General features: G+C 59.7%; 1 protein-coding gene across 2 annotated transcripts; it reads left to right on the top strand.

Annotated features, from left to right (window-relative positions):
• Positions 1-317: 317 nt before the first annotated feature.
• Positions 318-15,475, top strand: ADAM33 (ADAM metallopeptidase domain 33). Of its 2 annotated transcripts, none has more exons than XR_007150882.1 (22): positions 318-1,092; positions 1,324-1,348; positions 3,510-3,589; positions 5,868-5,944; positions 7,839-7,917; positions 8,129-8,205; positions 8,291-8,480; positions 8,701-8,766; positions 8,848-8,919; positions 9,106-9,272; positions 9,360-9,680; positions 10,218-10,395; positions 10,511-10,600; positions 10,837-11,032; positions 11,152-11,260; positions 11,355-11,553; positions 11,657-11,734; positions 11,817-11,925; positions 12,009-12,156; positions 13,464-13,555; positions 13,655-13,811; positions 14,066-15,475. XR_007150882.1 is itself a non-coding variant. In XM_047852590.1 (22 exons), exons 1-21 carry the CDS (start codon positions 1,102-1,104, stop codon positions 13,772-13,774), a joined length of 2,568 nt encoding a protein of 855 aa, XP_047708546.1. In that variant the 3' UTR covers positions 13,775-13,811; positions 14,066-15,475. The 2 variants fall into 2 exon arrangements, 1 of the variants encoding a protein (XP_047708546.1); XM_047852590.1 differs by lacking the exon at positions 318-1,092 and having other exon boundaries at positions 1,102-1,348; positions 9,360-9,444; positions 9,538-9,680; positions 13,689-13,811.
• The last annotated feature ends 201 nt before the right edge of the window (positions 15,476-15,676 follow it).

The following is a 15,676-nucleotide window of genomic DNA, read 5'->3' as shown; positions in this document are numbered from 1 at the left end:
AGCAGCTGTGTTTAGAAGAGTCTTGCACTGGAGCAGGAGAACCCACATGCCTAACTGGAGAACACGGAGCCACCGCGCTCCCCTCCACCGTGGAACACACTTGGCACCTACCAAAGAACAAATTACTGATCACGAAGCAATGTAAACGAATCTCAAAAACATAGAGGGAAGGAAGCCAGATACAGAAGAGCTTAGGATAACATTTATATGACGTTCTGGAAGAGGCGAAACTAATCTGTAGGCTCAACGCCTATCCCTGGCTGCCTGGGGCTGGGAGAGGGAGAGAGTGACTGAGGAGAGGCACAGGGGAACTCTTGGGGGGGGGAGGGGGGCGATGGAAACTGAAGCTGGAACTCTTCCTAACCGAACCGCTGCATTTACTACTCCGCATTTACTACGCAGCACGCAAATCTTCAAAAGAAGAAACGGATGTTACCAAAGCCGAAAGGAACCCCCCACGTCTGGACCTCCGTGGCTTTGTGCAACTGTTCCCTCCGGCCACCACCAGGGACAAGGGCTGCCCCGGCCCTCAGCCGCGAGCCTGTCGGCCGCCTCGCCTTTGCGGGGGCATCAAGTCCCCGGGACTGCGGCTGGACCACCACCGCGCGCCGCGGGGACAGGGGCTGGCGGCCACCGCGATGCAGAGGCAGGCGAGCTCCGAGCTGGTCCAGCCGAGCTCCACACCTGCCAGTCGCGGTCGCCCGGCCTCCCTTCTCCTAGGGGCACTTCCGCGGGGTTCTGGCCAGGGCGCGTCTGGGCAGGACTGGTGGCCAGGCGGGGACAGGGAGGTCCGCCCCAGGAGACCCCAGAGGGGGGCGCTCCCTGCGCAGACCCGAGGGGCAACAGGTGGCCCCCAGCCCTGGTCTCTCTCCCCCCACCCCCAAAGGTCCTCAAAGGCCTTTCCGAGGGGCCCCGCCCCATCCCCACTCCACCCCGCTCCGCCCCCGCGAGGAGAGGGCGCAGAGACCTACCCCCGCTGGTTGGCGCGGGCAGGTCCCCTGTGGGGCCGCACGGATTCCGCCGGCCCTGCTCCCGCCCTTAGACGGCGGCTCCGGCTCCCCGAGGGCGCACGAGGTCCGGCCCGCTGTCAGGGTGCGGCGGATGGGCTTCGGGGCTCCGTGCGGGGTGGCGCGGGAGGGTCGGGAGGCGGCGGGCCGGCTGCTCTGGCCGTGGGTCGGCCTGGATCCAGCCGGGGCGGAGCCGGGAGCCGGGAGCCGCAGCGTGGACACCGAGGCACTCACAGCTATGGGCCGGGGGTCTCTGAGAGCTCGAGGGTCGCAGGCGTCGCTGCTGCTGCTGCTGATACTGTGGCTACCTTTGCAGGTGTCGGGGACCGAGGCGTTTCAAGGTGAGTGGGATGTGCCCCGCGGGGCAGGCCAGGTCACTTTCAGGCGATGGAGGGCCTGAACTGCCCTCCCCCCACCCACGGTGGCCAGGAGAACAGGGCTCGCCCAGGCTTTGGCAGGGTCTCCGTAGGACCAGCCCAGGGACTGTCCGCTGTATTTGGGCTGGCTTGGAGTCCAGACTGACACAGTGCCAATGGCAAAGCAGTGGTGATGGTGGTTGGAGGGGGTGGGGGGCGTCTCCTCTAAGCAGCTGCCCAAGTCCCCAGACCCCTCTTCTAGGATTCTCTGCTCTGACCACCCCCAGACCCCACCCACCAGTGTGGACTTTTTCCTGCACCTCCATCCCTTAAGGGCCAGCCCACTGTTCCCCAGAGTCCCTGCTGTGCCCTCGGACTAGGGGGCCAGCTATGGCCTCCACACTCAGGCTGGCCCCCATGCTCACCCCACACCCCAGGGCCTTGGGGCAGTGTGTGTGTGTCGTTGATATTGTCGCCTTGTTTGGTGAGATAACGAAGGGTGCTCCGGACAGGCTGGACCCTGGGAAGTAACCTCAGCAACCCCGGTGGGTAGAATTGGCGGGGTCCTGGATGTGAAGTGCCCCGCCACCTGCCTGGGAGGACATCAGGGGGGAGGCAGGAAGGGCTGGGCTGGACTGGGCTGGGTGGCCTGGGAGTGCTGGGTTCCAGAGCACTGTGGGGAGTACCTGTAGGGATGGGGTCCTCTTCTGTTCTGGGGCCAGGAGGGGGTGGGATGATAGCCCTTATGCCTTTGAGGATGGCTGCTCCCTCCTCCTCAGCATGGGGTCAGGAGAGGGTGATAGGACCCCTGGGAGGAGTGGAGAGGGGCTTCGTGCTCCCTGACACCACACTGGCTCCCCCGTTCAGCTCCCGCCCTAATCCTCCTCACCACAGCTCTGTCTGCGCCTCCCTCTCCCTCCTCACAGAGGCACACCCTCCCCTCTCTACTGAGGAGGCTTAGGGCCAGCAAGAAGTACTTTTCCACACCCAGTTAAGTCCTCTCTGGGCTGGGAGACAGCCCTTCCCCACCCTGCTTACCCCTCCTCCCAAAAGCACTCAGATCCCTCCCCACCCCCCTCCCCGCCGCCCCGCCCTGCCCAACCGTGGCAGCTCTCTCATCCAATCAGGGAGGGCTTCCTGGGGGAAGGGGATTCCTAGAACTGCTGCTATTCCAGGTCTTTGATGCTGGGGTCTGGGGGAGAAGATGGAGGAGGAGAAAGGACTTGGAGTGGCCTGGCAAGAGCTGAGCCACTTCCACAGTCTGCCATCTCAGCGTGAGGTTGGGGCAGGCTGGGTGCTGGGGAACCGTCAGTCCTGGGAGCTGGGCTTGCCTCCCCAGGGATTGTGTCAGAGGGCAGGGAGGGCTGCCTACAGGCTCTGGGCTGCCTGGGGCCTGGCTCTGCTGGGCAGCTGGGCGGGGGTAGTGAGGGTTGCTGGAACCCACTGTGGGGTGGGGGGCTGGGAGCATTCCAGGGGAGCATTCCAGAGCCTTCTGAGTAATGCTTGGCTCTGGTATTCCTCCAGGGCCCCCTTAAAGCACACCCGGCCTGGGAGCACTCAGGCTCTCCCCCCCCCCCCCCCCCCCGGGGCCTCCCCACCTCCAATGTCCAAGAAAGGGGCTTCCAAGCTAGGGTCCCTGGAAGTCCTGCTTCCAGCGTGAAGCCCCCAAGGGAGCTGTCTGGGCAAGGTGGACCGCCCAAGACATCTGGCTGTTGTTTTTCTCAGATGGTGGAGGAGACACAGGCACCCTGTCTTCACAGATCTCTCACTCCAAAGGCATCTGCTGCCCAGGCTAAAAATACCCGAGGCTGCCTCCCTCTTCCTTCTCCTCTGCACGGGGGGCTTGGTCTCTTCCTTGTAATCTCTGACCCCCAAGCCTCCCCCAGGTCAGTGGGGCCTCTGGCTTCCCCAGCTGAGCTATCCTTCCCAGGCTCCTCTGTTTCTGTTCTGCCACCTCCCTGGTGGCTCCTCAGTTCCAAGGATGCCCGAGGAGTGGCCACCCTCCTCCAGGCTACACCTCTGAATAATGAAGGTGGAGTCTCCTGTTCCTCTTTGCTGATGTCCTATCACCTCACCCCTCTGTCGTCCCCTACTCCTCTATGTTCCTCAGACTTCCCCCTCAGCTTTTACTCTGTCTTCACCCCAGGAAACAACCCTGGAGAGCAAGTCACCCTGCACTGGGTCCTGGATGGACGACCCCGGCGCACGGTCACCCTGGAGGAGCCGGTCAGTGCCAGGTCGTCCTTCCTTTTGCGGGGGGCCCCGGGGTCTCCCAGCCCCTGTCCCCGTCTTCAAAGTTTAGCGTGGCAGTTTGGCTGGGGTCTTTTAGGCCCCTTTCCGGAGGTTTGGCAGATGGGGGTGGGGAGACACATGAGATCACAAGAGCCTGCACGCATGGAAGTCATTTTCAGGCTTCCTGCCCCACCGTCCGCTTCTCCCTTCCTCCCAGAATTATCCAGGGGAATTATCCTCCCCACCAGGCAGAGATAGGGCCAGAATTTGTGAGCCCTGAAACTTTTCAGGGACCTCTTTATGCAAACACCAAAATATCTTCCTTTTGCAAAGTTTACCAGAACGTGTTACCCTGTGGGCACATTGCTGTCTCCTCCAGTAATACTTCAGCCTCCCTGGCTCGTGCAGAATCCACTTCTGACCAGGGGGCACTGGTCACCCTCCTAGGGCAGGCCCGCCTGATTTTGCTTCTCCAGGATGCTCTGCCCCACTTGCTGCCAACACCCACCCATCACACACTTCCAGAATAACCGTGCTCCCGTCTGTATGTGCCACACAGCTTTGCTACAAATCAGGAGGCCAGTGCCCTTAGTATCCCCATATCACAGAGGGGCAAACTGAAGCCCAGAGAGGTTGGAGAAAGTACCCAAGGTCACACAGCTCTTTAGCCCAGAGATCCACCTAGTGAGATCCACTAAGGTCTGAAAGGCTTCTAACCATTGGCCAATGTCCCCCAATTTTAGAGAGCCTTCTTCATCCTGAATTTTCAGGTAAAAGGCGACAAACCACTGTCCAAGCCAGCAAGGAAGGCAGTAGAGCACTGTCATGAAGGCTGGAAGGCCCCCATAGGCCCAGGAGCTTTTAACCTAGGGCCTTACTGGGTCCCCCAGACCCTCAGGGGCCCCCATTCAAGCATGGTGCTGACCCAGGCTTTGAGCCGGGGCATCACTGGCAGAGGGCAAGGCTGGGCACATGCTGGGCACCTCCCTCCCAGTCCAGCCTAGGCTGTGACAAGGAAGGGCATCTCAGAGGGCCTTGATTTCCCCTGCCTCCCTCCCTACCCCCCCACCCCCCACCGCCGAGAAGCCTGCCAAGCTGAGGCCAGCAGACAGAGATGAGGCAGGGAATCCTGTCCAAGAGGCAGGAAATACCCACATTTCAGGTTAGGGATGGGGTGTGTAGTGAGGAGCAGGGTCACCAGGAGGGCAAGAAGCAAGGAAAAACAGCAGAAGGACAGAGAGAAGGGAGCCCAGGGTGGGGGTGAGGTAGGAGAAGGCTTTCCATCTGGGGCTGCTGCCTGCGCTGGGTACAAACCTTTCTCCAATAAAGTAAGTGACATTCCAGCCATGTGAGCTCATGCTTGGGGCCTTGGGGTGGGGGGCTTTTGGCTGGGGTTGCGGGGTTGTCTGCCTCCCACCTGCAGAGAAAGGGCCCCCACAAGAATCTGAGCCCCTTGGCCCGGGGCCCAGCCCAGTGCATGGTGCAGGGAAGGGTGAGGGCCAGCATTCCAAAGACACAGCAGCTCTCCAGGATGCTCCTGGGCTGGTTCCAACTCTGGGCCCCTAGCCAGGCAGAGTGGACAAGGTAGGGGGGCCGGCAGATGGGGTATTTCCACAGGGTGGGAGAGGCAAACAGGCTAGGGAGAAGGAGAGGCTGCGGGCTGGCCCAGGCCAGCCCCCGTGACATCTAGCTGAGATGTTTTTTCTCTTGGCCTGAGGTAGGGGGTCAGGGTTTACTTTATGGTCTCAGCAAAGCAGGTGTGGGGCAGGCCTTCGGAAGGCTAGGGGAATTTTCAGTTTGTCAGAATTGAAGGAGGAGGGAGTAAAGTCTGAATTCTACAGGGACTGGGGAGCAGCAAGAAACGAGGCTGTAAGGAGGCCTGAGCCTGGCTACCTAATGCTCCCCCAGCCAATGTCTTCAGGACCCCATTGTCCTCCCCACTTCGAGGAAGCCTTCCAGCTGTGACAAAGGAGGGAGGGCCAGAGGAAGGGTCCAGTAACCTTGGGAAAGTCAGGATACCTTCCTGGGACCCCTCGTTTCATCCCTCTGGAGGATGAGGTGTGCCCCTAGCAGGCTATGTCCAATGGCTGTTGTCAGAACCAAAACCGTCCCGAGTCTGGGAACATATTTGCCTGCATGTTCTCACCCCCACATCCATCCACACCTACCATGACCAGTGGGGAGCCTGCTGCCCCCTGCCCCCTGTGCTCTCCTTCGCCAGCCAGCTCCACATCCCACCTGCTCCCTCAGCCCTACTCTCCTTCTTGACCAGGTCTCGAAGCTAGACATGGGGCTGGTGGCCTTGGAGGCTGAAGGGCAGCAGCTCCTGCTCGAGCTGGAGAGGAACCAGTGAGTACCAGGCAGGGGAGGGGGCCGGGAGCCGAGAGCAGCTCCCGCTCTCTGGAGGGGATAAGTGCTGGGGGCAGGGATGGAGGGGAACCCCTAAGGCAGGCTGGATGGGGCGAGGGCTCCAGAGGAAGAGGTACAGGAATTGTCCTGCCAGCCCATGACTGGCTCCCTCAAGGCTGAAGTAGACTGCTAAGCCTGGGTCAGCCCTGCTGTGGGGCACACCCTTCATTCCAGCCCCAGGATTATCTCGTTAGCTTCCTGCCAGAAATGAATGAGCATCACCTAGTGGGTGCCCACAGGGTGTGCTGAGTCCAAAGAGAATCCAAAATGGATTCCAAAGATGGGCAGGTGCTCGGGGCTGAGGTGAGGTGTGGCCTTTGTAGGTCAAGACTCCTTCAGGAGGCAGGGATTTGTCTGGCCTGCCTGGAGGGTCTCCATCTACAGGGAATGGAGCAGTGGGAAATGAATTCGGGGAGTCCCAGTAAAGCCAGATCACAGAGGCCTTTTTTTTTTTTTAAATTAGAGTGAGAGTGAGAGCGAGAACGCGTGTGCGTGTGCAAAAGAGAGAGAGAGAGAGAGAGCGAGCAGGGAAGAGGGGCAGAGGGAGCGGGAGGGAGAGAATCTCAAGCAAGCTCCATGCTCAGCATGGAGCCCATTGTGGGGCTGGATCCCACGACTCTGGGATCACAACCTGAGCTGAAATCAAGACTCAGAAGCTCAACCAACTGAGCCCCGCAGGCGGCCCCACAGAGGCCATTGTAAGGCTGAATGTCTTTGCAAAGCCAAAGATTCTGAGCTGGTGAATGAGTAGGCAGTGCGGGGCTGGGTGGGGTGGGTGTCCATGTTGGAGTGTGGGGTCTGGAAACCATCCAGATGGAATTATCAACAGCCATCGTATGTCGAGGGCTCGCTTCATTGAAGACACTGTTCCAAGCACTCTACACATGTTGGCTTCTCCCCCATGGAGCCAGATGGACCAGGAACAGTATCTAGTTCCACCACACAGAACCATAGTTCCTCTGAGGTTCAACGTCCCCACACATGAGAGGGGGTGACCACAGCACCTGCTCTTTGGGTTGAGTCTGTGCATGGAGTCAGGGAGGGCAAAGCTGGAGAAGGTGGAGGAAAGACTAGGAGGTGGAGAAGCAGGCACCACAGGTCTTTGGAGTGGTCTGGCAGTAAAGAGGTCAAGGCGAGGTGGGGATGGAGAATTTTCTTTACAGAAGAGACATTAGCTCACAGTTGATCCACCTTGGTGGGAAGGACCCTGGAAAGATGGAGAAGGAAGGTGAGATCATTAATGGAGTGGGGTCTGAAGAAGATGGGGATGGGGCTCCCTGCTCAGGTGGGCAGGCAGGAGCAGCTGTGGACAGGTGGGGATTCTCTTTTCTCTGGAAGCATGGGGTGAGCATCACTGAAGGACAGCTGGGGAGAAATGTGGGGTCTGGGGGCCAGAGAACAGAGGCCTGACAAGGCTGGGCCACCCAGGGAGTTTACTGCCCTTCCTTGGCTCCACGCCCCACCTCCTCATCAATGTCTCCTGAATCTTCCCTCCCCAAACCTGTGGAAGCTGCCCACCATAGACTCCACAGGGACCACAAACTGTTTCTCCATTCCTGCTCCTCCCTGCTGCTTCCCACACACCCACTTCCCACACCTCAGCCCTCACCAAGGCTCCTTCCTGTCCCCCCACCCCACCTTTCTCCCTCCAGCCCAAGGTTTTTCTGAGCTGAGCAGCACACAGTCGCTCCTGTCCCTTCCCTAAGATACATTTGGGTGCTTCTCCAGTCCTAGCCCTATGCCTCACTCATGGAGCTGCTCAGGGAGGAAGGCTGGAGGGCATCCTGGAGGAGGCCTGGCTGAATTAGGTGACCCTTATAACACCCCCTCCCAGCAGGCTGCTGGCCCCGGGATACACAGAAACCCACTATACCCCAGATGGGCAGCCAGTGGTGCTGGTCCCCGACCACACGGTGAGATACTTCCATGGGCTCTGAGGACAGGGTAAGGGATGCTGGGGGGTGCACTCCCTGAGGACCTCTCCACCGTTCCTTTCCCATTCGCTTCCTCTTTTTAAAGAGAGGCTGGAGCCAGCCCCTCCCCCCCCCCCCCCCCCCCCCCCGCCACCAGCCCCTCCCAGTTCAGCACTGGCTGAGATTTGGGGCTGGGTCCCTTGCTCTCCAGGACCACTGCCATTACCATGGACGTGTGAGGGGCTTCCCTGACTCCTGGGTAGTCTTCAGCACCTGCTCTGGGATGAGGTGAGGAGTTCTGGGGGAGGGGGCTGGGCCTGGGACTGGAAAAAGAGTCCCTTCACACCCTCCTCTGCACTCTTCCGAACTCTAGGGGCCTGATCACACTGGGCAGCAATGCCAGTTATTATGTGCATCCACGGTCAGCTGGAGACTCCGAGGACTTCATCACTCACAAGATGTTCCCAACCAGGCAGCTGCTCAGCTGGAAAGGGGCCTGCGGCCACAGGGATGCCGGGAGCAAAGGGGACATGGCCAGCCTTTCTCGTGCCACTCAGATCAAGGTCAGGGGCACAGATAGGGGTGGGAGTGGAAATGGAATATCCATAGCCCTGAAAATCAAAAAAGACAGGAATACACAGCCCCAGTTCAGGGCCTCCTGTCCTGATATTTTTATTTGGAGGCTGAAGAAACAAGTTCCAGCAATTTTTCAAGTTAACTTTGTGCTTCCTGGGAATTGGGGTTGGCAGCCTGCCACTCAGGGTCACCATTGCCTCATCCCAGGAGAAGAGGGAGGTCCGCAGGAGCCCGAGGTTCTTGGAGCTGTACATAGTGGCTGACCACACACTGGTGAGCAGAGGCCCCAGGGGGGTGGTGGGGTGGGATGGGGCCAGCTCAGCCTGCCAGGAACTCTTCTGTATGTCTTTCCAGTTCTTGACCCAGCACAGGAACTTGAACCACACCAAACAGCGACTCCTGGAGGTGGCCAACTACGTAGACCAGGTTGGGGTTGGCGGGAAGAGAGTCCTAATGGGGGTGACTGCGACATGGGCTGGCAAGTCCTGGCAGGAGGTGGCAGGGTTGGAGATGAGCAAAGACTATGGAGCAGAGAGGAGAGGGCGCCCCCGGGGAAGAGCACAGGCACTGTGGCACATCTTGTCCCCCAGCTCAGCCTGGTCCCGTCCACAGATTCTCAGGACTCTGGATATTCAGGTGGCACTGACTGGCCTGGAAGTGTGGACAGAGCAAGACCAGAGCCATATCACGTCAGACGCCAATGCGACGCTCTGGGCCTTCCTGCAGTGGCGCCGAGGGCTGTGGGCACGGTGGCCACACGACTCCACGCAGCTGCTCACGTGGGTCCCCTCCTACGCCCAAGTGAGTCCCCGTCTGGGCAGCCCAGAATCCTGGCCCCACCGGGTCACGCTGCGTTCTGCCTTCAGGGGCCGCGCCTTCCAGGGCGCCACTGTGGGCCTGGCGCCCATCGAGGGCATGTGTCGCGCTGAGAGTTCAGGAGGCGTGAGCACGGTGAGCTCCACCCGGGACAGGAGCGGGGGGAGAGGGACAGGAGGCATCCCCGCAGCCCCCAGTGACGCAGTGACCGTCCCTACGCCCTCCCAGGATCACTCAGAGCTTCCAATTGGCGCAGCAGCCACCATGGCCCACGAGATAGGTCACAGCCTTGGCCTCAGCCACGACCCTGACGGCTGCTGCGTGGAGGCGGCGGCTGAGCAAGGCGGCTGCGTCATGGCCGCGGCCACCGGGTACAGACGCCGAGGTCGGGGGCGGGGGGCGGCAGGAGTTCCCGGGGAGGCTCCGCTAGACCAGGGGACCTTCCTCAGCTGCCTTTCTTTGGGAGAAATGGTTATCCCTCGATTTCCTCTTCCGTAAAATAGAGATAGTTGTCATAGCACCCACCCCGAGACTTCTTTATGAGGCTTAAAGGGAGGAAACGCAGAAGTGGATTCTCAAAAGTATGGAGCTTTTCAGAACATCTTAGCAAGGATTCTCCAACCCCGGGAGAAACGGCGCTAGGTCGCGATTTGACCTTGAGTGCCGGGCTGCCTGGTCCTGGCGTGACACCCTCCCGTCTCGGGCTCGCCGTGTGACTGTGTACAGTTTACTTGCCCTCTTTGGCCTCCGCGTGTGGAGGATCCCGGCTGCCTGCTGCTTAGGCGGTTTCTGCGCATCCAGGGGCTGTGTGGCCAAGCACAGGGAGTAGTGGCGGGAGGGGGTCGCAGACGAGCAAGGGATTGAGGGGGGCGGTCCCCGCACGCCAGACGTCCTTCCCCCTCCTGTAGGCACCCGTTCCCACGCGTATTCAGCCCCTGCAGCCGGCGCCAGCTGCGCGCCTTCTTCCGCAAGGGGGGCGGTACGTGTCTTTCCAACGCGCCGGACTCCAGGGTCCTCGTGCCTCGGGCGCGCTGCGGCAACGGCCTCGTGGAGGACGGCGAGGAGTGTGACTGCGGCCCCAGCCAGGTCAGATCCGCGCTCCCGGTCCCCGGGGGCCGAGGCTGGCGCCCCGCTCGCCCCCTGCCCCGGGGTCTGGGTCGCTGCGCCCTCATCTGGTCCTACACCCTCTCTCCGGCTCCAGGAGTGCCCGGACGCCTGCTGCCTCGCCCACAACTGCTCGCTGCGTGCGGGAGCCCAGTGCACACGCGGGGACTGCTGCGCGCGCTGCCTGGTGAGGACGTGGGGGGGCTCGGGGTGAGGGTTAGGGGGCGCTCGGGAGCCGGCTGTTGGTCTTGGCTGATTGGCGCCCTCTGGTGCCCCTGCTGGTGCTGGCTCTGCTCTGCGCGCGGGCCCGCCTGGCCTCACCTGGCCCTCCAGCCTCTGAGCCGCTGTATCGGCGTGGATCTCTCAATGTCCATTGTCTCGCTGTCCCTCGGCCGCCCTCCCTCCACCCGGTCCCCTGCGTAGCTGAAGCCGGCTGGCGTGCTGTGCCGCCGAGCTGCTGGCGACTGTGACCTCCCAGAGTTCTGCACGGGCACCTCCCCCTACTGCCCCCCGGACACTTTCCTACTAGACGGCTCTTCCTGCGCCAGCGGCCGGGGCTACTGCCGGGATGGCGCGTGTCCTACACTGGAGCAGCAGTGCCAGCAGCTCTGGGGGCCTGGTGAGACTACCCGAGTACCGCTGGCCCCATCCTCGGGAATGCACCGTTTTCCACGCAGGGGAAGATGGGGGGGTGGGGGTGGGGACTGAAGCCAGTGCGGTCCGCCCATGCTTCCTCAGGCTCCAGCCCAGCCCCGGAGGCCTGTTTCCAGACTGTGAACTCAGCAGGAGACGCCCATGGAAACTGTGGCCAGGACCGCAAGGGTGGCTTCGTGCCTTGTGCCCAGAGGTGGGGAGTGGGGCGGAGTTAGGGGAAGCGGGGTGGTGCACTGGGGCAAGAGGGACGCTCTGGACATGCGGTCACCCTACACTTTCGTCCCCAGGGATGCACAGTGTGGGAAGCTGCAGTGCCTGGGTGGGGAGCAGCGCCCACTGGCACCACACACGGTACCGGTGGACTCCACGGTTGGACTAGGCAGCAGCGAGGTGACCTGCAGGGGAGTCTTCCTGTTGCCTGGTGTCCAGCTAGACCTGCATGACGTGGGCCTGGTAGAGCCAGGCACCCAGTGTGGCCCTAGAATGGTGAGCCCTGTGAGCCCTGCACACCAAACCCTTCCCTAATGCTTGAGTCCTGTAGGCCAAAACGTCACTCCCCCTCACTGCCTGGTGCACACACCACCCATAGGTGTGCCAGGACGGGAGCTGCCAAAACACTACCTTCTGGGAGCTGGAGCGATGCCTGACAGCCTGCCATGGCCATGGAGTGAGTGGCCGGAAAGGTGATGAGGGGGTGGCCTTGGACTTCCTGATCCCACGGGGCCCTCCTTCTCTTTTCCCCTCTGTAGGTTTGCAACAGTAACCATAACTGCCACTGTGCTCCGGGCTGGGCTCCGCCGTCCTGCAACAAGCCAGGGTTTGGTGGCAGTGTGGACAGCGGTCCTATACAGCCTGAAAGTGTGTCCAGGGAGGGAGGGGGTGTGGGGAGGGGCTGAGGCGGGGCACATGCTGAGGACGCAGCCTTACCCTGTTGTCCACAGACCACAAGGCCTTCCTGCTGGTGGTGATCCTTAGCTTTCTGCTGCCTCTGCTCCCCGGGGCCAGTCTGGCCTGGTGCTGCTACCGACAGCCGGGATCCCGTCTCCAGCAATGCCTCTGCGGCTCAAGGAGGGGTCCTGCATGCACTGGGTAGGCTCTGAGCCCACTCCTGTGGTTGCTGCTCTGCAGAACTCTGCTGGACCTGGGGGAGCTGGGGTGGGGTCCTTAGACCTTCCCCCCAGGAGCAGAGAGATGGGCAGAAGCAAGTGGGAAGAAGCCCTGAGCAGGAGGCCATAATGGCCTCCGTTGGAGCCGATGATGTGGACCCCTGTGAGGCCCTCTTCCCCTCCCCATTAATGTGGTTCAGCCCCCCCCCCCCACCTGTTGTGTTTCTCCCAACAGGGGGCTGCCTCATCCTAGACTGCCATTGTTCTGCCAGCTAAGAATGCAGTTCTTGCTCCACTGTGCCCTTCCAGACTTTCCTAGCCTCTCATGAGTTGTCAGCCCCCTTTCCCACTTCCTCTGCCTAAATCTTTTCTGTACACCTTTAAAGTCCCCAGATGCTGGACCCAGCACACCCTTTTTACTCCTTACCGCTGGTTAGTTATGGCACTGGCTGCCCTTGTGCCAAGGGCCTGTCCCTAACCCAGTTCTCCATGACCTGGGAGGAGAATCACATAATACCTAAGCATGGTTGACCTAGGGCTGGCCCCTTCAGTGGGGTGCTGGGCAAGGGAGGCACCCCATGGCACATCTGACACTCCCTGGACTTGGGAGTGCTCTGGGCAAGCTGCCAGAAGGGGCAGGGTTTGGGCTAGAGATTGGGGCAGAGGGCATCCCAGACAGGGCAGGGCACCAGCCAGGTCCCAGGTTCCGAGACGGGCTTTGACACAATGAGCAGTGATTGCAGGTCAATGGGGGAGGAGCAAGGTGGTCAGAGTTTGGTGTGTCAGCATAAGGGGGTCTAGAGACGGGGCAGGGTGGGGGACAACTGCATATCAGCACTAAAGCAGAATCTTATGGACGACGGAGACTGTTTCAGAGAGATAGCAAAGGAAGTGGCAAGGCGCTGGGCAATGGGGCATAAGCAGCCAAGCATGGCTTGGAGGCATTGAGGGCAGCAGGGCTACCCAGTGACAAGGGGCGCAGGCATGGCTGCTCCTGGGGGAGGAAGTCCACCCCGCTTTGGAACCTGAGTGATGCCAATATCTGGGTGGTGCCAGGGTGCTGGGGTGATGGCAGAGCTTGGGAGAAATGTCAGGGCTAGAGAGAAGTGCCGGTGGTTCTGGGAAGGCAGGAGCCTGGGCCCAGGGGCCTCTCTCAGGAGGGAGCAGGAAGGGACCTGGAGGGAGTGACATGGAGCAGAAGGGTAGAGACTCATTCAAGCAGAACTCAGGCTGTGCGCACCTGCTCAGGACCACTGTTCTGACCTCCTGCCCTCTTATCCCGATGCTTAGGCCCAAAGATGGCCCACACCAGGACGCTCCCCCTAGGAGCGTTCACAGGATGGAGTCAGGCCCAGCAACCACTGAAGAGCCCGGACTCTGGGGTGAGTGAAGCACGGTAGGAGATGGGGAGGGAGGTGAGGGTGGGCTCTTGCCTTCTGCCTCCTTCTAGACGCCCCGCCTCCCCTTCATTTATCTCCCAGTTACCTTGAGGCCCCTGTCCCCACCCTGCTCCAGAGACTTCTGCCTGTGGTCACAACATTTGTCCTCCACCCATTGCTTCAGACCTTAAGAACTCTGCCAGAGCCCAAGAGCCACCTTGAGAAGCCTCTGTCCTGTTGCCTTGCCTGCAACCCCAAGGTAGGTAGAGACCCTCCCCACCTCACCCACCCATCTCTGTTGTCTCTCATCTGCCCTCCCCTACTGAGGTTTTTGAGTGTTATTATGCAAAGGAGATGTGACCTTGTGGAAAAGCTACTGTCATGGAGACCAGAAGCTGGCAGTCCCTAGGGTGGGAGAGAGAGAAGTTGTATCTCTTTCTGGGTCATCGGTCCTCACTGAGGGAGCAAAAGGGATCCCAGCCCTCAGGGGTGACCTCTCCTCTTCATTTGCAGCAGGTCAAGTCTAGAAGCCAAGATCCTGTCTCTGGTGAGAGGGGCTCCTGAGATGAGGATACTTACAGACAGGCGACTGCTGACAGCCACTACAAGAACTTGGTCTCCCAGGGGCAGAGCCAGTGAATCACACTTCCTGCACTTTTGCAGCCTGCAAGTTTCTTCCCTGAGTCGAGCTCTGCCCCCACCCACTTCAGGACCCCGGAGCCTTATCAGAAGATGCCCAATGCTGCCCCATTCCCTATGGCTGGGGGGATCCTGGTAGGGTATATATTCCAGCCCAAGAATCTATCAGTCCAAGGAGCAAAGGTCATGTAGTCACTGACGTCCTGTCACCAGGGGAGGCTGGGTCATTCTGGGCATTGGGAGAGGTCTCTATCCAGGGAACTTGGGTGTCTCTGCATATGTATTTTACCTAGACCCAGCTCTGCAGAATCCAGTGAATGCTGGGCCAGAAGCCTGGGCTCCAGGGGCCCTACATTTCAGATTGAGTCTACTTCCCTGGAGCCTGGCCCTTGCAAAAACAAAACAAAACAAAACAATCCACAAAATCCTTGGGATCCTCCTCCCTCCCTTTTCCTGCCGTGTCCTCCAGATGCTTCCTCAGCCTCACCTCTGTTATCAGTCCTCCACCTGAGGTTTTGGAGGAGTGTGGTTCTGCTGTAGCCCTCTCACTTTGGACATTACCCAGCCTTCCCTCCATTCCATGGGAGGGGACAGTGGGAGCTGTTTTAAAAAGGATACCAAAGTAGAAGTCAGAAGAAAGATATGCTGACCTCAAGCTTCTGTGAGTCTTTTCTGTATGTAAATTCATCCCCATTGGGGCTCCCTGAGGGTCCCAAGGGGTGGTGGCTGGTGGGTGGAGCCTCAGATGGCAGCTGTGGCCCCAGATGGACCTGGGCATAGGACAGTGTTGCCTAGCTTGAATGATCCCTTTGCCCTGTCTATTCTGCCTCCCTTGGAAGTTCTCAGAAGTCACTTATTCTCTCCCCATTCTTCATGAAAGAATTGCTGAGTGATCTTCTGTATCAGCCAGCTGTTGCTGCATAACAAAACCACCCCCAAACACAGTAGCTTAAAATAACCAGTTCTGTGAATTGGTAAATTAGGTTAAACTCAGCTGGTAGTTCATTTGGGCTCATATGTTTGCAGTCAACTTCTGGCTAGTTGGGCAATTCTGCCTCTGGGTTTGGCTACCTATTGCATAGACTGATGAGGAAGAATAGACTATGTACCCATAGCTTGTTCACATGACAGCTAAGGAGGGTTCTAAAGAGCAGGACCAGGATTAGGGTAAGGCAAGTGATGCACTTGAGCACACACACAAAAGGCAATCAAGATAAATAAGATCTTTTTTTTTTTTAATTTTTTTTCAACGTTTATTTATTTTTGGGACAGAGAGAGACAGAGCATGAACGGGGGAGGGGCAGAGAGAGAGGGAGACACCGAATTGGAAGCAGGCTCCAGGTTCTGAGCCATCAGCCCAGAGCCTGACGTGGGGCTCGAACTCACGGACGAGATCATGACCTGGCTGAAGTCGGACGCTTAACCGACTGCGCCACCCAGGCACCCCAAGATAAATAAGATCTTAATGCAATCTTTTAAAGGATC

Source organism: Prionailurus viverrinus, chromosome A3 (assembly GCF_022837055.1).
Source record: "Prionailurus viverrinus isolate Anna chromosome A3, UM_Priviv_1.0, whole genome shotgun sequence".
NCBI lineage: Eukaryota > Metazoa > Chordata > Mammalia > Carnivora > Felidae > Prionailurus > Prionailurus viverrinus.
Note: the sequence above shows the minus strand (reverse complement) of the source record. Positions and strands in the feature narration are given on the sequence as shown.